Source organism: Hemicordylus capensis, chromosome 4, assembly GCF_027244095.1.
Source record: "Hemicordylus capensis ecotype Gifberg chromosome 4, rHemCap1.1.pri, whole genome shotgun sequence".
NCBI lineage: Eukaryota > Metazoa > Chordata > Lepidosauria > Squamata > Cordylidae > Hemicordylus > Hemicordylus capensis.
Window position 1 is genome coordinate 313,869,515 of NC_069660.1, and position 22,107 is coordinate 313,891,621.

Below are 22,107 nucleotides of genomic sequence, written 5' to 3' on the forward strand. Positions count from 1 at the left end.
TGAAAATGAAATCTCTGTAATACTAGATCTCTTCTGGGAATATGGCAAGATCTCGGGCTCAGAATTAAATGCTGACAAAGTGTATTTGTTAAAATGGGCCCCAGACGCCAGCAACTCTCGTGCCTACCCATCTCTGAATGTAAAAGCGAAGGGGCCCCAGAGTCCAAACGTAAGTGGGTAGATACAGTAAACATTTTAGGGACTGAATATGGGATTAAGGAAAAAGTCTGGGGGAAAATTGGACAGATTGGGAAGAAAAAGTAATGCTTAAAATCACCATGTGGAAAAAATGGAGCCTTGCCATGTACCAGAAAGCGGTTTACATCCGGACTTACCTGATACCCCCGGTGCATAACCTGGCGGTAGTCTATCCTCCCCCGCTCGATCCCCTTCGGAGAGTTGAAAGCCAGATCTTCCGTCTAGTATGGCACACAGCGTCCTCCCCTTTGGCCCGTGCTGTAGCATTTAAGGAGGTTGAGCGGGGAGGCCTAGCCCTACCTGCCCTGCAACCCTATTTTGTATCTGAATTCATGTCCTACAATTTTGGAAACTGGATTTTCGTGAATGTCCATAATATGTCCAACCTCCTGCAAAAAAACTGGGTCTCGCTTTTCGCTCTGCGTTGGCACAAGTCAGCATGGGGCATAGCATGGTGGAGGAAAGGATCTTTCAATGGTAATATCACACAAGTATTAAAAAGAGAATACCTGGACTACTTGAGAGATTTCTTATTCACACTTTAAAAATGGAAGGTTGAACCGGATCTATTTAAAGGATCCTCCTCAGTTAAGCAGCTAAGGAAAACAATGTATGGAGAGATTCTAGAAGTGGGTTTTTTTAAACCTGATTTAGAACGTAAACGCTACAAACACCGCACTTCACAGTACTTGTTGCAACCCGATCACTCTATCGCTCTCTTTAAGGAGAAAAAAGTCCCTTTCCATTTATGAGAAACAAGATGGCGCTTATAGCACCAAGTACTACCACTTAATGTGGCTAAGCCATGGCTCCCAGAGGACCAGCAAGAGTGTCCTAAAATCACCTGCAAACAGAAAGCTAGTGAGCTAGGCAAGACATTCAGGGAAACCCATTCACATTTCTGAAAAGAGTGTGTGGTAGCCAAAAGAGTGTGGCAGGGAGTAAGCAAGCTGTTCGAGTGGCCTGATTTAGAAAAACAGACTTGGGAAGAACTAACCTCGTGTTTGAGTGATAGAACCTCTTTTCGAGGTCCCAGAAAGAAACCTTCAAGGAAACGGAACAGAACAGGTGCCCTCATACTAGGGAATTGGAACGTTCCCCTTCTCGTAATCAGGTTAGTAAACCTGTATGTCATTTATGCAATGCTCCTGCATAGGAATAGGGAGGGAAGACGTGACCAAGAGGTTCACGCAGATGAGACAGTAAATCTCTTCTGGAAAAGTTTGTATGGTTATGTGCAAAAAGACAAGAGTATCTCTTCTAAACAGCAATGGGACAAATAATGGAAATGGACGTTGGACGTAACCCCCCGATTACCTGATGTGCCTTGTAATCCCCCACCCCCGAGTTACAGTACTACCTGCATATACTTCATAACCTTGTGGGTTTCCAAATCCTTGTGTGTAAATCTTTGTAGATATATGATGTGCAAACAACCACTTTGTATATAATTGTTCTTTGGCAACGTACTGTATGCTTTGGTAGTTTGTTGGTTCAATAAAAAAATCTTGTCCTATTAAAAAATAAATAAATCTTGTCCTATCTTAGGGATGTCAGGGAAGGAACTTGGAACCTAGATGCTCTTCCCAGAGTAGCTCCATCCCCTAAGGGGAATATCTTACATTTTAATGGGTGTTTTCCTTTTTGGTCTTGCATAGAATCTAACAAAATTCCTGTCATTAAAGCCTCTTTAAATTTTATCTGTTCATTATAAAGAGACCTGTTGTTACCATTGTCAGTGAAAGAGAGCCAGCGTGGTGTAGTGGTTAGAGTGCTGGACTAGGATTGGGGAGACCTGGGTTCAAATCCCCATTCAGCCATGAGACTTGCTGGGTGACTCTGGGCCAGTCACTTCTCTCTCTGCCAAACCTACTTCACAGGGTTGTGGTAAGGAGAAACTTAAGTATGTAGTACACTGCTCTGGGCTCCTTAGAGGAAGAGTGGGATATAAAATGTTTAAAATAAAATAAAATAAGCATGTACTGTTTCTTAATTTGAAACAATGTTTTTCTAAATTCTTAAATTATTTACTAGGTAAATGAGTAGCTTATTGGTGGAAATGGTTTTCAATATATAGGTTATATATTTAATAATAAAAATTATTAAATATCTGGGACTAAGAACAACCATTTGGAAACCTTTTAAATGTAATTAGCCACAATTGGCATTTTATTGACAAATCATTATAACTTCAGGCAGTCAGTTAAAATGACTCCTTACTGTTCTGTTTACATATGAAGAATGTAGTTGTGCTGGTAAGGCTTTGTGCTGAGCTACCAAATTTAAATATTTTATTTGGCATTCTTACAAAGAGCATAACTGCAACAGCATCTTATGAGGTACAAAGTGTTGACATTAAGCATTCCGGCTTTAATTGTACTGCAGGCAAGTGGATTCTTTTTTGCCAATAACGTTTTATTAGAGGGATTTCATAGACCGATATGTTGTGTGTATTTACAAAAATAAATCATGTGGTGGATAATTTATGTGATTGCAAGAAGATAGTTATAAAAACTTGAGATCAAAATAGGCTGGTAGAATCACCCTACGTATGTCCTATTCCTGTAAAGGAAGAATGGCAGTTCAGTCCCCAAAGAGCAGAGCAAAGCCAGTTGGGGGGAATTCAGCCAAGCAAGAGCTCTGGAGACAGTTCTTTAAGTTTGAAGAACAAGAAGAATTTATTTAGAAATTATAAAAGTATAGGAAAGCTGAGCTGAAAGGCTGAAAGGGGAAAGAGACTAAACAAACAGCCATCTCTGGAGAGGCAAAGAGGAGAGGAGACCAGCACTTTAATCCATAACCTTAGGACCCCTCTGCCCCCCACCCCTCCGTGGTCACTATGAGACATTGCCGCTGAGAGCTGATGCCTTCACGGTCCTAGCTCCATCAGTTTCCCCTTAAAATCTGCAACTCTAAACAAGAATTAAAACACAGAGAGGTTCTTCTCACGATTAGTGAGAAGAGCCAAGAGGGGGTTAGCAGGGAGAGCAGGCTTAGCCCACTCTCCTTGCAGATGAGCAGGGCGGGAGCCCTGGGTGGCTGGATCGGCCGCCCACACAACTGCCAGCTCCGTTACAGAGCCGGTGGGGGCTGAAGGGATTGGGCACCGCGCGGCCCCCAGAAGCTCCAGCATGCCCCGTGCGAGCACTCAGGGCATGCTGGAGAGACCCCCGAGCCAGGAGGCTGCTTTTCAGCCTCCCGGTCTGGGGTATCCTTGTGAGTTGCCGTGGCATGGAGTCGCACTGCGGCAACTCATGAGCAAAAAACCCCGGTTTAAGGGGAGGGGTAGTTTGGAGGGTTAACCGCCTGGAGGCCACCGGGCTCACCTGCGAGCCTGGTAGTTCTCACAGTCAGGCGAAATTGGTAGTTCTCACGGTCAGGCGAATTTGAGCTAGTGGGAATAGCCTCACAGATTGTTATATTGGCTTAACAAGATGGTTCAGATAGGTGCAATTCTAAGTTGTCAAGCTGTATTTCCCTTCAGAATGCTATCTAATTCCTGGGCAACAAGATTTCCTTGTAGTGAAAGGAAATCTTTGCATTACATCTTTATAGAATCATAGAATTTTAGTGTTGGAAAGGTATCTTTGAGGTCTTCTTGTCCATCTCCCTGCTTCATGCAGGAAACAAACTCCTACAGCTTCTCTGACAGATAGCTGACCAGCCTCTGTCTGAAAACAGAAGGAATACCCACCATTGCATGAGGTAGACTGTTCTACTGCTGAACAGCTCTTAAAGTTTGATTTTTGGTTGCCTTGAATACTTTGTAGAGAGAAAGGTTATAAATGACTGTCTATCTACATGTCCTTATTTGACTTGCAACCAGCTGGAGTGGCAAGAAATCACTCCTGTTGCCTTCTAGGCATCCAGCCATGGTTATTGATTCAAGTATCCATTGTGTTTGCAAGCCTGAGTGAGTAGGAGGAGTTGAACTCAACAACAACAAAATATTTATATACTGCTTTTCAGCAAAGGTTTCCAAAGCAGTTTTACAGAGAGAAATAATAAGTAAGTAAGAAAGATGACTCCCTGTCCCCGAAGGGCCCACAATCTAAAAAGACAGACACCAGCAACAGTCATTGGAGGTACTGTGCTGGGGGTGGATAGGACCAGTTGCTCTCCCCCTGCTCAATAAAGAGAATCACCACGTTAAGAGGTGCCTCTTTGCCCAGTTAGCAAAGTCATAGACCTGATACTGTGATTTGAGTAAGCCCCAAGACTGAAGACCTGGGTTGGTTAAAAAGGGCAGAACCAAGTGGCGGTGATATACTGATGTACTTGCCTCCACATTTCAATAGAATCATATCAAGTAGACCAGGAGTGTTGGACTGAATTGGGTAGTGGGCTGGATTTGATTCCAATGTGCCTCTGGGAGTGGGGTTGCACATAGCCTTGCATACCTTCTGTCTTCCTCCTCCTCCTTCATCCTCTTACTCGCTTGCTTCCTTTCTTCTTCCCTCCTTGCCCTGCCACTTAAATTAGCTGAATGCACCAGGTAAAGACCTTTTTGTTCACTCAGGCCTTTTCAATTTTGATTTTCAGATTTGATTTTTAACTGATTTTAAAAGTTTTTAAATTGCTTTGCACTGTGTTTTGTATTTTCTCCCCCCACCCAGGCTTCCCAAATACAAAGTGAAGGTCAAAGTATTAGGAACATCGGAGATGGAATTGTAAACATTAAATAACATTGGCAACTTGCTTTGTAAAGTTGAAAATAGTTTTCACAATGGTGAATAGGTGTTCATATAAAACAAATGTTTAAAATAATGTAAGAAGATTTCACCACGTGAACAATCGCTTTGGATTAAGATCAGGATGTCTTTTTGTTGTTGTTGTTTTAGGTTGTTAAGAAGAAGCACGTGAAAACTTTTCCTCCTGTTGAACCAGAAGTTCTTTCTGTCTTTGTACCTCCGTTTATCAGCCAACAGGAATTGCAAACAACAAATATAAATAATAACACATTCAATAAAGCAAAGCGCCGTTCCTTTCGAAAAAAGAAAGATAAATCTAAGATTGAAAATGCAAGAACTCTGAATGGGGCCCATAAAGTTCCTGAATATGAAGATGTTCCTGTTCCCAAAGATGTTGATCTTAATGGATTGCCTCAACTTTGCTTTCCAGGTATTGTGTGCCCCTTTCATTTCCACAATCTATTACAGCTCAGGTTATGGGCAGAAGTTATACTGATTTGTAGCCATGCTCTGGTATACAAGTAACTGGGAGTTTCATTTGATTGAGATGTGTTTATCCCAAAATTCCAAGGGCTGGTTCATGAGCGAAACAAACTGATGATCCTTTTTCCATTCTGGAGGAGCTGGTACACTTCTTTCTCCATGCACACAACAAAATATGACGTTCCAGCACCCTAATGTATGATGTTCCACACCATACGTTAGGGTGCTGGGGAGGTCTTTATGCAGAAAGACCCAATTTGTGGGACTCTTCTTCCTCAAAAAGGGGGGGAAGAATTGCATTAATGGGCCCTCATGGATTATCTCTAAATAATGGAGTGCTTGTGTTAAATGGAGGGGTTGTGTAGGATATGACCAAAGTCTATGTAAATGCCTTCATAAATGTGCACAGGTGAGTGCAATAGAATTATGTTCCTGTGTTTTCCCCATAAATGGATTCTTCTTCTTTTTATATACAGGTGAACCCTGTTATCCGCAGTGGTTCTGTTCCATGGGGGAACCATGGATATCAGAACTGCAGATAGCAGGGCATTGCGGCAGTGGGAATGGGGGAGATTAGGTTCTTGGAAGCTGGGGAAAAGGGCAAAAACGGGGAGGGTGTCGCTAAATTAAGGTAGGTGGTAGTTAGGTTTAAAAAATCGGTTCTTTTAATGTCTCAGTAGGCTTTTCGTATGATCAAACCCCAAACTCAATGACCACACCTCTTGAAGCTTAAAAGTTTTATTCAAATACTTAAGGCATATAGAATGGTAGATGTGTGGCATATATACATAAATGGTAAATGTGTGGCAAAAGATATGCCAAAATATAAGCATAAGCAAACTATAACATTCTAAGAAGCATAAAATGTGTGGCATTTAAAGCTACTGTTAAGAGTGTTGTTGTGAATGATGGAATCCACCCCAATGATCCCTAACGCTTTTCTGTACTAAATGAATCTAAGCCCTTAACCTATACCCCTAAGAGGCATTGACTTTTGTTGGTCCCTCTGCCTTGCCTGGATGGTGACATCTGGCCCTCTCTGTTCCTGGAAGCTTCTCTCCACCTCCCAGCTCAGACGAAGGGCGCTGGCTCAGCAGTGTCTCTTGAGAGGAGGGGTTGCTGGGCCTTTGGAGGCATATCTATATTTCTGGAAGGCAAGCCTGAGGCAAGCAGGGGGAGAGGGCTTGACTTTTAAATTTAAAAGTCATGAGATTGGAAAAATAACAAATTTACAATATATTGGTATTGGCGATGTATTTGGATTATGTCTGATCTGAATTCTGAGCAGTCACAAGAATTGGAAGCTCCTTAAAAAACAATAACTGGGATCTTGAGGATTCTAATTAAAACTGGCACAGAAGCACCTACACATGTCTTCAGAGTAAAATACTGCTTTAAACACCTCTTAAAAACTTCCCCTTCCCTGACTTACTGGTGGGGTTTGCAGTGCCAAATTTGATGGAAAATGAAAATGAAATTGTTTGCACCTGCCTCTACTTACCTCTTCCTCTTGTCTTGCCTGTGTCAAATTTCCAATTGTAAGCTCCTTGGAGCAAGGACATGCTTTTTATACTCTGTAAAATGCCGTGCATATCGATGCTGCTATACTGTATAAACCATGTCAAAAAAGCATTACATATGTGTTTTGTATTCATATTTTATGTGAAGAGATTAAGACACACGAGTCGCTAAAAAAGATTGTCCACTCTAGTAATCTGCTTTAGGGCCATTTCAGGGGCCAGTACATATTTGTGTTGTAGGTAAGGCTGCCAAATCTGCCCATGTTATACTTGACAATGCATTTGTATTTGCAGGAGGATTTTACATAACATATGAATCAAAGGAGGACCACATTCATTTCCTTGTTTTCACAGACGTCTGTGGTAATAGGACATATGGTGTTGTTGGACAATCTTACCAGCCTATACAAGTATGTTGTCTGATCTGCTACACCCATAATAAAACAATTCCAGATGTTAAGCTGATTACTAGCAAATGATGCCTAATTTCTAAAATCGTGTGTGTGTGCGTGTGTCTTTTCGTTCTTCTAGTTAAGGGCATGGCTGGTCTGAAGAAGATAGAATTTGGTTCTTGATCATGACTTCAGTTGTAGGAAGGACTAAAGCAATGTGATTTTGTTGGTTTAGGCAACTTCTAGTTAGTATGTGAACATAATCCTATAGGGTAAATTTTAAAAACAGAATTGGGACTTCGCCAAGCATTTTAAAAATTAAATGGTTATTTGGTGTCCAATGTGTACTGTCACATGTCTGAAATAGTCCTTGAGGAGTTTCCAGGGGCAAATCTCATGCCCTGTGTTCTGCAGGCACTTGGCTTCTGGATTTTCCAAAGTGGAATCTTCTAGTTTTAATTATTGACTGATACTCAAAATAACATGCTGTTTTTGTGTGTGTAGGATGGACATATCTCCAATGGGCAGGTTCACTGGGACACTTCACAGACCTCTAAAACTGCTGCATGCTTCGTACCATTTGCTGTTTGTGTCATATCCAGATATCCGTACTTTAATGCCCTGAAAGATTGTCTGTCTTGGTAAGGATGACTATTGATGCTACCCGCATGACTAATTTATGTGGCCATAGTTGTGACGTTGCCCTGTAGGGAGTGTCAGCATCGTCTGTAAGAGAGCAGGAGAGTTTAGTACATCTTTATGCTTGTCAGGCAGAAGAAACACATCTAAGCTTAAGGGACATGCAGCAAACACGTTGATATACATGTAAGGCTGAGGTATTGTGAAATGCCTGTACTCTTGCATCTGTTTGGAATAGGAGAGGATTTTTATTCTGAGTGGGTTTCACTCTGTTCAGTTTAGTTTTTTCTACAGTTACATAGAACTGCACTTGGCCACCTTCTGAATATTTCAACGTAGGGTTTGCTGCCATGTGCAGTGCGACAGCAGCCCCTCCAAGTATAGTGGGTCAGGATGAAAAGCTGTCACTTGCAGCCTGGTTCTTAGTGTTCAGCAGCAGTCTGCTTTCCGGGTATTTTAACAGGATGGCTTTATTGTCCTGAAACACTCCCCACCCCCACCCCCCGCTAAGCCTGACTTCTAGAGACTTTGGAAACCAAACCAATAAGCTCTGAGGAGTGCTAAAAAGTGTCAATGGACATGTGAGACATGCTGACATTATTGTAGTGGGTAAGGCACATGCCCTTTTTGTAAACATCCAGATGCTGCTTAAAGCTCCCTTCTTGTGAAACGGACTTGTTAGCCTCCATTAAGTGAAACCTAGAGTGCTGTGCTGTCTGGTGAGATCCCTTAAATTCTGGCACTGCTGGAAGGACTCTGCTTCTACTCTGTCTCCAACTGTTAGGATTAGAGGAGCATTTGTGTTGCCATTTCAGACTTGCCTTAAATGACTGCCAGCCTCAGACTTTCTGGATCAGAACATATCATAGGGGAAGGGCGAGAGTGGTTCGACTGTACAGTATATAGCATGTCTGGTGCTGGAAAATGCAGTGTCCTTGTCACAGAAGCATCGCCTGGAAGTAAAGCCTATAGATTGCACACAACAAATGGGATAAAACTGATTCTTGGGGAAAGCCTTTAGACTAGTGCTGAAGAATTTCTTGATGCTGTGCTTTGATGTTAGTGTTTCTGTGCAGCAAAACACCCACCATCTCGTAAGCTTGTGTGCTCATTGTATAATTGTTTGGATTTTTATCTTTTGTTAGCCAGTTGTTCTTTTCTGCATTATATCCTGCTCTTCCTCCAAGGAGCCAGAGCACTCTGCATGGTTATGTTTATCCTCACAATGACCCTGTGAGGTAGGTTAGGCTGAGAGAGAACCCCAATGAGTTTCGAGTGAGGATTTGAACACGAGTCTCCCGAGTCCTACACCAACACACAAACTGCTCTGCCAACTGGCTCTCTATTAGGCTTTAAAGTAGGGGGCTGAAAAATTAGATGAAATTGGCTGTAGGAATTGATAAATTTTTAAAGGGATATCTTTGATGTTATGTACAGGCAAACTTTGTTATATACGGATTCTGTGTCCACAGTTTCATGTATTTGCAGATATCTAATTGACACCCAGTTTCATTAAGATAACTTCCTGCTGCCATTTTGACAGGAGGAGCTCAGGAGGAGACATTTTGTGGCTCTTTTCTTTAATTTAATGAAGGAGGGAGCATTCCATTACCCCCACGAGTAACGAGGCCTGCCTGTATCAGAGTTTTATTTCTGCAGAGTTTAAACAAATTTAGACATGAACAAACAACAACAATGAACTGGTAGTTTAATGCAGAAATAGCACTTATTTGGAAGGAGTGAGGATGCCCATGAAAAAAGGGTTTTTGCCTTCTACTTTATTTCATGATGTGCCATCTGTTTAAATTTCAGCTTATTAGTGCAGTTGAAACTTTACAAGGATTTGGATGTGGATGACTGCATAAAAGAATTTGCGGCAAAACTGTCTTTAATACCGACTCCTCCTCCAGGACCACTTCATTTGGTAATTACTCAAGTGGCTATATTTCATGCTGTTGTTGTATATTTATCTTGAATAAAAATATTCAAGAAATATTCTTGAATATTTTTCTGTGAACGAAGGCGCTTTCCAAAACGTTGTCTTTGGGATTATGAATTCTGAAGAGCGTGTTTGTGGCCTGTTCTACAATAACAACCAAAAGACAACGTGTCTTGTCTTGTCTTTCCTCTCTCTCTCGTTTTATTTTTTGGTAGGTCTTTGTCTGCTCTATCTACTTTGCTCTCAGATTCTGTCCCTTGGTCCACTCCTACTTGGACCTCCTTCGACCCCGCCCCCCGCCTCTGGAGTTCCTTTCTCTTACTGCAGAGTCGCCTGTGATGGCAGCAGATCATTCGTGCCTTTGGACAGCAGTAAGGGTGGCTGAGGTAGTCTCCATTTTAGGGCATGGCTTAATTTCTAGGGGAATGTGCCACAAAGAGCTTGTTTTCGGTGTGGCTGCATGAATTCCTAATTCCCTCACTTTGTCAGGATTCTGTTTAGGGTCTGGTTGAGCCCATGTCAGCTGGTTTCTAACCATGACAGTTTCCAGGGGATATCCCAGTATTTGGCAGTTTTTAGTGTGCAGACCACGTTAAGTGGTGCAGTGGGGAAATGCTTGACTAACAAGCAGAAGGTTGACAGTTCGAATCCTCGCTGGTATTATATCGGGCAAGCAGCGATATAGGAAGATGCTGAAAGGGATCATCTCATACTGCGTGGGAGGAGGCAATGGTAAACCCCTCCTGTATTCTACCAAAGAAAACCACAGGGCTCTGTGGGCACCAGGAGTTGAAATCAACTTGACAACACACTTTACCTTTAGTGTGCAGGGCAATTTGATAGTCTCCCCCTGGACCCCTAGTCTGAGTGAGACCATGATGCCACTGAGCGATACAATTCATGTAAGTTTTTGTCTGCATTTTACTGTTGACCACATATAGCAACTGCTCAGTGGTGCTTGTAAAATAAGCTCTACATGAGTGATTCACTAATTCCTGTTTTATGTAACACCAGCATTCATATTTGTCTTCATAGTTCATCCTCTCAGTAATACAACTCTTAGTTTCCCTTTCCCCTCACATGAATTAAGAATATTTTTCTTGCTCAAAATGGATGTCTATTGGGATAGCTTTTTAATTTTTTTAAAATAGCAGATATTAAAAACGTTTCACCCACTTTCAGCTTCTCAGATTTGATGTTAGTCTGTTCCTATAGAGAAAGAAAAACAACAGAAGCATGTTAATTTTTACTGATCAAACCTGGCTCTGGTGGTCTGTAATTGCTTCAGCTGAAGCTTGTATCTGTTCTGCATATAAGATCAGTTGGGGTTGTTGACGATCAGACCTGTTTGTCTCTATTTGTAAAATATTAAAGTTACAACAGGAACTTTGTGGGAATATGACAGCAATAAGATCTTACCTGAACACCCATCTGTTTTCCCTCTAGATATTTAATATGAAGCCTCTCCAAGTAATACTTCCATCGCGGGAGGACTCCGACAGCCCAGTTATTGATCTAAATCTTCATCTTCCCTTCTTATGTTTCAAACCAGAGCAGGTGTTACAGGTATAGTATGGTGTTTGTTTGTTTTGTTTTTAAGCAGATAGAAGTCTGCCCCATGTATTGTTTGTGAGAGTTCCACAGTGTTACCATGCCCATAGGCTAAAGATATGCTGTGAAACTCTTTCTCTTTATTGTATGCATGGGTGAATGTAATATACCAGCTGATTGAATGGTTTCATAATGAGCTGAACTGAGGTGATGGGGGTCAGTTGATGTCACCATTTGCCAAGGGAGAAGAGCAGCTTCTCTTTAGCTGGATTTGAAGAGGAGGGAGGGGGACTGAATGGAAGACGTGGTATAGCAGAGTGATGGGGAGATCCTGTAGTCTACAACTCTTCTTGATGCTTTCTGTGCCCTTCATCCCCCTCGTCTGAAAACCCAGTGCCCTGATGAGGAAAGTGTAAAGTAATGCATATTGGGGGGAAAAACTGCAACTTCACATAGACACTGATGCAGAGTCTGAGCTGTCAGTGATTAACCAGGAAAGAGATCTTTGGTTTGTAGTGGACAGCTTATTGAAAATGTCATGTTGGTGAATCGCAGCTGTGAAAAAGGCAAATTTCATGCTAGGGATTATTAGGAAGGGGATTGAAAATAAAAATGCTAATATAATAATAATAATTAATAAAGGAAAGGTTGTGCCATCAAGTCGGTGTCTACTCCTGGCGACCACAAAGCCTTGTGGGTTTTTTGGTAGAATACAGGAGTGGTTTACTGTTGCCTTCTCCTGCACAGTATGAGATTATGCCTTTCAGCACCTTCTTATATTGCTGCTGCCCAATATAGTAGCAGCGGGGATTCGAACCAACAGCCGCCTCCTCTCTAGGCAGGTTGCTTCCCATATTATAATGTCCTTATACAAATCTTTGGTGCAGCCACATTTGGATTACTATGTACCGTTCCGGTCATTGTATCTTGAGGAGGATATTATAGAACTGGAAAAGGTGCAAAAGAGGTTAACCAAGATGATCAGGGTCCTGGAGCACCTTCCTTATGAGGCTAGGCTACTGCCTAGGGATGTGTGAACTGGTTTGAGGTCAAGACAGTTCACCATTGAACCGGGACTGGGCCCACTTACTGTCAGGTTCAGTGGCTTCCAGAGGGTGCTGCTTCAGCCATGGGGGTCATTCGGTGGTTTTTCCTTTCCCCCTGCTGGTCTCTCTCAGTCATGCAAATGGCCAGGGCACATGTGCAGTGGCCTCCAAAATGGCCACCACAACCATGGAGAGGGCTGAGATGGCTCAAAAACGGGCCAAACTGGCCCATAGAAGACCAAGAGGAGGCCAGTGGGGGGAAGAGGGGGAACATCTGGAGATCTCCCCACCATGGCAGCTCTCCCCAGAGGCTGCTGGACCCAGCAGTAAGTTTTAAAAAATTCTTAAAATTTGAGCTCTTGCCTGACTGCTTTTTCCAGGTTAGTTTTGATGTTTATGCATTAGGTGGCAGGTGAATTCTGTGTAGACTGTAAGAGCCTCTGTGTATTGAAGGAAGGTACTGCAAGCCATTAGGGCAACTCCCAAATCATCATATGTTAGCTTTTCCAAATATTTTCTTCTGGGCTTTGGATCAATCTGTGGATCCCTATGGTTATGCCATGGTCTGCTTGTCACCTGAGTTTCACATACTGTTGGCTTTTCTTGAGAAGATGAGTGGGGTCAAAGACCCTCCTTTTCAGGAGAGACACTACAGTGATTTGAAAGAGTGTGATGTCACTGATGAAAACTTCACCTTGACCTCCCGTCTTCCATATAGGGATAATAATACTGATTGTTGTAAGGATCACTGAGATAATAGCTCAGTCCAGATGTCCTAAAAATCCTTGGTTTGTTGTGAGAAGAACAAGCCACAGGAAGCCTCGACCTTTTCTCCTGTGAGAGGAGGAGGCTGGGCACCTCTTGGTCTGATTATCACAGTATTTGGATGGAATGTGGAACGATGGTTTGTTACAAACTTCAAATGGAAGCTTCCAGTCTCCTCCCCTCATGTGCAAGGAAGGGTGGGAGTGGGGAGTGTGCAAGTCAGAGTCTTGCCATTGTGTGTTCTTGTAGCAACAAACAATAGTTTGGTGCGTGATCTGAATTGGGCCAGTGTATGTGCATTGGTTTGAGCACTTAAAGTGTGCTAAATAAACAAAATGTTGTTGTTCTCATTGTGTAAAAGTTGTGCTGTTCTGTTTTTTCCTCTCCCCAGATTATAACATGTATTTTAACTGAGCGGAAGATAGTTTTCTTCTCTTCTGATTGGGCATTGCTAACACTGATAGCTGAATGCTTCATGGTGTACCTTCATCCTATTCAGTGGCAGCATACTTTCGTACCAATTCTCTCTCATAAGATGTTGGATTTTGTAATGGCGCCTACATCTTTCCTCATGGGATGCCATGTTGATTACTTTGAAGACGTTAGCAAGGTCTGTCATGGATCATTTCTAGTATCCCCTCCCCCTTGGGACTTAAAATGTACATTTCATTTATGTTTTCTGAAACTTCTGCAAAGTCCTCGACAAATGAACCAAATAAGTGAATGGGGTTTACTTTTCTGTTTGATATTTAAAGGAGGTTTATGTATATAGATACAGGGGATATAATCCAACCTGAGAAGAGCTATCAAGCATCAGTTGTGTGAATGTGAGTGAGGCAAGTTGATGCTTAATATACTGCCATTGAATTTGCTAGAAGCAAATGTAAGACCTCACTTCCCAGCATTAGAGGCAATTAAGTGGTAAAATTCAGTGCTCATTGTGTAACCAATGACAACATAAAAGAGACTTGGGTCATATAGAGTATTAACTTTGAGAATGACTAGATAAGGGAGCAAGAGTGTAGCCAAAGAAATACAAGATCCAGATGAGTAGTAAATAGTTTGATGATTAGTAATTCTTTCATAAAATATGGTTTAACAACAAATGGAACATGGCTTATATAGACACACAGTAAAATTGATTATTGGGATCTTGGGCAACTGTGATTCAGTTACTGGTAGTTCTTGTTGGCTACGTTATGCAGATTATATTATTTTTCATCTTATTTATCAGGCATGTAATCTGCTACTCCCCTGGATGACCAGCTGAATAGCAAATTGCACACCTCCCCTGTTCCAGACACTAGCCTCTCCCTTCCGCTGTTTTCATTACCCTCCTTGCTTGCTGCTGTTCTAACAATTTCTCCATCACTGCTACCATAAAATCTTAGCTTAGAAAATTTTGCAAGGGTGGTATGGTACCAGTAACCCTGTGAGTTGGGTTACTCCTCACTATAGACTGTAGCTCTGATCTAACGAGTTAGTACATGCTTTGTTGTCAATGTTGGAATCTGAAATTACTCTTGGCTCTTAGCAGCTTTTTCTGGAAATGGGACCTTTTCTCCACATGTTGTTTTAAATTGAAGTTAGAGTAACATAATGTTATTTATTTATAGTAATGTTATTTATGTTATAATGAGGGAGGAATCTGAGACAGAGTTCAAACATCTACACTCTGTAAAGGTTGTAGAACTAGGAGGATCCCTTTTGCACAATGATCTGAAATGTATGGAGACCTGTTGAGCAAGAATGTCACTGTTTGCAGATAGAATGTTAGGAGACGATTATTCTTTTTCCACAGATCCACACTGATGCTCTTGCTGGATAAATCCAAGTCTCAAATACCTCCTCCCCCACCTGCCCCCAGACATGGTCCTGCTAGGGAGCTGCGCACAAACCATTACGCCTAGTTCTAAAACCATTACAGAGTGTAGATGGTAGATCTCAAAATGTACATATTTTTATGAATAGTGCTACCAGGTAAATGAGATGCATAATATACACTTAAAATAGTTGCCACTGTTGGTACAAATGGGTCACATTTGCCATGCTTGTAACTGTTCACTTTTGATTACTAATATTTTTAATAATTAACCTCTGTGTTTCTAAAACAAAAAAAAAGGAAGCTGATGACCTAATTCTAATTAACATTGATAACGGGGACATTGCACAATCTAAGTCATCTGAAGAGGAGAATGAAATTCCAGATATCCCATTGCAAGCAGCAGAAATATTTGTGACAAGGTAAAAAAAATAAAATATCTTGAAGAATTTGATTGTGCTTGGAGGCAAGGAAGCATGCACCACCTCCAGGCCAGAGATGGTTTATGGGGTTTGGTGATGGAGGCGGGGGATGTTCTCCCCACAATGCAGGCTCCTCCTGTGTACCTTGCGGGGCCCTCTCACCTCTGAGGATCCACTCTGGCCCTTTTGGAGCTGCTGTTTGTTTGCCTGCCATGGTCAAGTACTGGGGACTCACTTTATTAGTAGAAAGAGTGACTGAAAAGTGATAGTTGGGGCAAGCCTAAGGACGCACACTCTTTTAAAATGCTGCAATGTTAAAGAATTACGTGTTTCATTTTCTTCCTATAGGGTTGAAAGTCTTCAGCTACACTATGATCTAGAACTTTGCCGTCTTGGTTCCTGTACAGACCTTGGTGAAATACAGTTACGTAAGACCAACTGGCAACAGAAGCTGAATTCTGAAATTCAGCAGATTGCTCTGCAGTTAATTGTCGATATCTTTAGGTAAGTGATGCCATATTCTTTGTATGATTTGTTGTCCTGAAGTAGTAGTACTGGTTCTATATCTATGAGAATTCTGTTGCTATATTCTATACTAAAATATGAGTCCCTGAATTTGGTAAGGGAATAAATAAGGCTTCAATTCTGATGTTGTATACGACAGTAAGTTATCCTAGTTATACTTTGTGTGTATCCCACAAATAGATGTGCATCTGTGCAGAGTTGCGTTTCAGACCTTTCTGGAGCTTTACTATGTAAGGAATTTTTGGTGAGACCACCCCGCTTCCCGGAGAGCATGTTGCAAGCCTTTCCCTCCTTTCTTTTGTTGATCACCAAAGTAAATGCATCTTGGGAGTTTTCTCCCCTTTGTGGATCTGCATCTTGGGAGTTTTCTACCCTTTGTGGATCTGCATCTTGGGAGTTTTCTCCCCTTTGTGGATCGTCTTTACCTAAAAAGTAAGTGTGTGTGTGTGTGTATCCCTCCCTCCCTCCCTTTTCTCTTTATTTTTTTCCCCTATTTATTATTCATTTACAGGTGTTTTTTCTCTGTTGGTTTTGCATTTTTCTTTCTAATCCCCCCCACCCCCTGGTTTTCATTTTTGTTTGGGTGGCCTACTGTCTTATGGTAACAAAGCGGATGCATTACAAACTATTCAGGTATATAAACAATAAAATGATTTGATTTTGTAAGTTTCAGGAGCTGGTGGGATCAGGGCTTGTTGGAAGGATAGCAGTTAAATAATTGACAATAAAGGTATTCAGATTATCTTGTTATCATGGCTGGCCACACAGATATCTTTCAGAAAGAGTTATTCATGACAGACTTTTCAGTGGCTACCATCCATTATAGCAATAGCAATAGCACTTACATTTATATACCACTCTATAGCTGGAAGCTCTCTAAGCGGTTTACAATGATTTAACATATTGCCCCCCAACATTCTGGGTACTCATTTTACCGACCTCGGAAGGATGGAAGGCTGAGTCAACCTTGAGCCCCTGGTCAGGATCGAACTTGTAACCTTCTGGTTACAGGGCGGCAGTTTTACCACTGCGCCACCAGGGGCTCCTCCTTATGTCAAAGAATTCAGCCTCCATATACAGAGTGATTAGGCCTGGGGTATTTAAGAGAATGAGGCTATTCACACATGTGTGTAAAACCGGACTAAGAGAGCCCAGCCTGGTTTTGCACGTGTGTCTATGAACCGCCAGGATCGGCACCATGGCGGCAACCCTGCCTGCGGAGCCATCTTTCTAAATGGGGTTAGCGTTCTCCTAACCCCATTTATTTGTGTGTCAATCAAGACTTGGGGAGGGGAGGGGGATCCCCATAACACACCATGCACTCACACGGTGCATTATTGGATCACTGGGGGTGGAGCAATATGAGGTGGAGTGTCCTGGCACCCCGACCCTTGGAGCTAGTGCTCATCTGGGTGGGCAGTTCACCTGCCCAGGGACAGCAGCCTGCTCGTGTGTGGGGAGGTAAGCGCTTTTGGGCTTCCTTCCTGCAGGTGAAAGTGTAAAACAATTACCTATAATATATCACTTGGGGGCCCCAAGACTGGGAACTTTGCAATGACAGAGTGTCAAGGAATCTCCTGTTTTCTCGACACTGTCAGGAAAGCATGCCATGCCTCCGTGCCTTTCCCACGAATAAAAGACACTGATATTACTTGTGTTAATAATAGCCCTGAAAATATCCTTGAAATGTGAAGGAAGATTTCCTCAGGTCAGCAAGGATACTTGGCAGAGTGGGGGGAAAACAATGCATCAGGTGTTTTCTTCAGTTGCCAAGTTTATATATACATGGGGAAAGATAAAAGCAAACATAAAATTTAAATAGCAGGATCGAATGGTCAGGAAATAAAAGGGGTATAGTCTGTGACAATGTAAAGCTTACATGTATACAAGATAAGCACATCAGCTGTTCACGACAGCAGCAATGGATGTTTTGGTGTAAACTGCCCTGAGCCATTTTTGGAAGGGTGGTATATAAATTAAATTTAAAAAAAAAATTAAATAAATAAAAATAACATCTTCTTCATTATGAGGCCCAGCCTCCATTGAGATCATCTGGAGAGGTTTGTCTGCAGTTGTCTTCTCTGCTGCTGCCCTGAGACTCTGGAATGCGTTCAGTGCTGAAATAAGAGCCTCCCATCTCTGACAACTTTTTAAAAGTCTCTAATGATACATTTATTCCCCCAGACTTTTTAAATAGACTTGTGGTTTTAAATTCTTTTAAGGTTTTAATTTCTGTTTTAATTTGTTGATGTTGCTGTAAACAGCCCAGGGACAGATGCTTGTGGTGGTGTTGAAATAAATAAATATTGCAGAATTGCTAGTTTAAGGATATTGATTTCTAGTATTCATGCGCCTCTACTTGGGGTAATACTGCTAGTGAATTCTCTTTATGGTTATAAGATTTGTTTCATATATACATGTCAAATAACTTTTCCAACCTTATTAGCTCTTCACAACTGACCTTTTTTGTAACACCAAGTTTACATTTCTAGGCAAAATGATTATCAAAATCAAATTGTTTAGCTTGCATACTTCTGTGATGCCTTCCTTGGTGCTTGTTCTTGTGTCTTCTATATGGCAGATGCTGTCTGCTGTTTTATAGCCATCAGATATGTTACTTATATTTAGGGGAATGTGGGGTTATTGCTTCCACTCAAAATGTTTCTGCCTATTGACTAGCAAGCCAGAGGTTACCGGTTTGAATCCCCGGTGGTATGCTTCCCTCACTATGGGAAACACCTCTATCGGGCAGCAGCGATATAGGAAGATGCTGAAAGGCATCATCTCATACTGGAGGAGAAGGCAATGGTAAACCCCTCCTGTATTCTACCAAAGACAACCACAGGGTTCTGTGGGCTCCAGGAGTTGAAATTGACTCGACGGCACCTTTATGAGCTCAATGCAATACACATATGAATTCTCTGCTTTAATCCTGTTTTCTCAATAGGGAAGTAAAAGACCATCTGAATTATGAGCACAGAGTATTTAACAGTGAAGAATTCATTAAAACAAGAGCACCAGGGGATCAGCCATTTTACAGAATGGTAAATCTTGTTCAGAATTTGATTGAACTGCTTGTCACTTTGTTGGTATTATAACCAGAACCTTAAAGGAAAATTCAGACACTTGGGATTTTCTTGGTAGCTTCCTTTAACTTCTATAAAGTATACGAATTCAAATCGCTTTATAGTAATCCTGCTATAAAAGGTTTCTTATTCATTAATACCACTGAAGTTATTTGGTCTTGCCATATATAGCTGTTGGCAGAAGGATTGCCTCATTAGGGTTTTATGATGCAGTAGGAGATAATGGATAAAAACCACCCGAAAGGCATGGATTAGGGGGAGGACCTCTGTAGGGGTGCTGCACAGACATATTCCTGCATGCAAAAAGGATTTTTGTGCGGAGGGAAAAGAAGCAAAAATTGGCTCCCCCTCCCACTCTGCCTGCCCAGCACCCTAGTGTGTTGCTGTCCTCACCTGCAGTTGGTTTCCTGGCTGCTTGTGAGGAAAGAGCTCCTGCTTTGCCATTGTAAGCCTGTGCTTGGCATATCAGCCATTATCAATATTATTTGCAGCAATATTTTTGCAGGAGGAGAGCTGGTCTCGTGGTAGCAAGCATAAATTGTCCCCTTTGCTAAGCAGGGTCAGCCCTGGTTTGCATTTGAATGGGAGACTACGTGTGTGAGCTCTTAAGATATTTCCCTTTGGGGATGGGGTCACTCTAGGAAGAGCACCTGCATGCTTGCATGCAGCAGGTTCCAAGTTCCCTTCCTAGAATCCTCAAGCTAGGGCTGAGAGAGATTCCTGCCTGCAACCACGGAGAAGCCGCTGCCAGACTGTGTAGACAATATTGAGCTAGATGGACCCCTGGTCCGACTCCGTATATGGTCACTTCCTATGTCCATCGCATTTGCACTGCACTTTAACAGTGAGAAAGTGATATTTGGTGTCATCAGTTAAACATAAACTGTTAACTGTTGTTTGAACATGAAGATCAAAACTTGGAGGGTGCATTTCACATGCCTGAAATGAAATAGTTGCTGCTGTGAGTGACATAAGTTTGTAGGAGATATTTAACTTGTGCAAACAAGGCCATGATAAATGCAACTCCTATTCCATAGGTCATCTTGTTGGCAATATATGCCATCTAGTGGATGAATGCAGCTGGAACAGAATATTTGAGGATAAAGAGACTAGTTGGATTCAATCCGACAAAGCAAATGTTAGAGAGTCCAACATTTCTTGACCTAAGCATGTTAGGCAAAATAAAACATGCCTACAGCCCTACCAAGCCCTGGGAATAGAAGAGTAAAGTCTGAGGCCTGCTGCTTAAATGTATCTCTACAGTCATAGCTGAGCCAAAGGTGTGGGACTTCTGTAAGCGTTTTCAGCAAAGTCCAAAAGTGTCTTCCTCAGTTATTGGGGGGATATTGTGTCAAAATGATGGCAAATGTGTTCACCCTCTTAGGGCAAGGGCCATGCTGCTTCACTCTGGGTACTTACCTCAACCGCATCCTGTTCCCAGTGATTTCTAACTGCCTGGAAAGAGAAAACAGGGGTGTGGGTGTGTGTGTGTGTGTAGCTGCAGATTAGAAAATCAGCTGCAGTGAACAAGTTTTTTTTTTTTTTAATGAGCATTATTTTAGGGGATTTTTGGCAGGAATATATTTGACTATCTTGAAAGTGCTACTTTTGCCATAGACAAATGAAAAATGTTATGTAGCCCTCTTTAAAATATACAGTGGTCCCTCGACTTACGTAATTAATCCATTCTGAACGCACGTTCGGAGGTTGAAATTTTCGTAAGTCGAAGAGCACACCACGGAAGTCTGGAAACATTCGTAAGTCGAGGAAACCGCATCTAAAAATTCGTAGGTCGAGTAAGCTGAATCTAAACCGGCAACTACTTCCGGTCTTTTTTGTCGCTCGTAACTTGAAAACATTGGGTGTCGAGTAGTTCGTAGGTTGAGGGATTACTGTACATAAATACAAGTTGAATGTTGAGGGGCCACATTGTAGGTTCGACTTGGTGAGCATCTGCCACTTTGACTTTGTCCAGCTTATTAATGTTTTTCTTTTGTGGTGTCCCAGGTATTGGAGACCTATATGTTTCATTCTTTCCTCAAAGCTCGCCTCAACAGAAAAATGGATGCTTTTGCCCGCCTAGAGATGAGAACTCAGACTGAAGAAGATAGGTAGAGCCGGTTCATTATCATATTCCTTCATTCCTTCATTCCCCCCCCCTCTCCCCCCCCTTCCCACACATACCCATACCCACATCACAGCTTGGGTTGTGTGAATTCTAGGCATCACAGGTTGTATGAATTCTAGGCATCACAGATTATCTGTGATTATTATATTTGTGATTATTATACCCGACGTACAAATTAGCATTTTATTAAAAAATAAAAACAAAACTCAGGAAGTCAGGAAGGCAAATTTACAAGGGAATAACCCTGCTAAACTCACTGAAACGTCTTCTGAGTAGACATGCAATCCTTTCAGTAGGATTGCACTGTAAGGTTCTAGTCTTAGGAACTTGATTGTTCTAGTCTTAGAAACTTTAATTGCAAAGAACTAGAGAAAGAGTTCTAGAGAAAGAAAGAGTATAGAGAAAGCCAGAATTAGTGGGGTTGGGCAGAACTTTGAAGAAGCTAAATTCTCAATGTGTGGGTCTCCAGATGTAATTGGACTACAACTCCCATAATTCCCAACCAAAGGTCACTGGGGCTGGCGATTATGGGAGTTGGTCCAATAACATCTGGGGACCCACATGTTGAGAATCCCTGATAGAGTGTTCCTCAGCACAGGATGTGAACTTGTGTCTGTCGATGGTGCCACTTGTGGGTATATCCAAGCAGGACTTTAATCCAATAAATCAAGTTTAGTTTGTATACCACATTTCTGTTTCAGAGACTCATAGTACTTTACAACAAAAAACCATTAAAATAATAAAAAAACACAACCAGTCGCTAAATACTACTAACAAATAATTCTAAAGCCAAACAAAGCAATAACAATCAAATTATGACAATTGAATAATTATTAGCCTACTTACATGAGGCAAGAATAAAACATATCCCTAACTACATAATGGTAATCTCTTGTTTAT

The 22,107-nt window shown here is 41.8% G+C and overlaps 1 protein-coding gene across 3 annotated transcripts in view; it reads left to right on the forward strand.

Moving 5' to 3' along the window:
• Positions 1-22,107, forward strand: part of DENND3 (DENN domain containing 3) — a 52,903-nt gene that overhangs the window by 9,689 nt on the left and 21,107 nt on the right. Inside the window, exons 3-13 of one of the 3 annotated variants that reach the window (XM_053250372.1) lie at positions 5,040-5,319; positions 7,187-7,302; positions 7,789-7,925; positions 9,736-9,847; positions 10,078-10,248; positions 11,309-11,428; positions 13,616-13,834; positions 15,347-15,468; positions 15,817-15,972; positions 18,941-19,037; positions 21,087-21,190. In XM_053250372.1, coding sequence (XP_053106347.1) covers positions 5,040-5,319; positions 7,187-7,302; positions 7,789-7,925; positions 9,736-9,847; positions 10,078-10,248; positions 11,309-11,428; positions 13,616-13,834; positions 15,347-15,468; positions 15,817-15,972; positions 18,941-19,037; positions 21,087-21,190 — 1,634 coding nt within the window. Of the gene's footprint in view, positions 1-5,039; positions 5,320-7,186; positions 7,303-7,788; positions 7,926-9,735; positions 9,848-10,077; positions 10,249-11,308; positions 11,429-13,615; positions 13,835-15,346; positions 15,469-15,816; positions 15,973-18,940; positions 19,038-21,086; positions 21,191-22,107 lie in introns of those variants that run through there. The other 2 variants (XM_053250373.1, XM_053250375.1) reach the window with 2 other exon arrangements.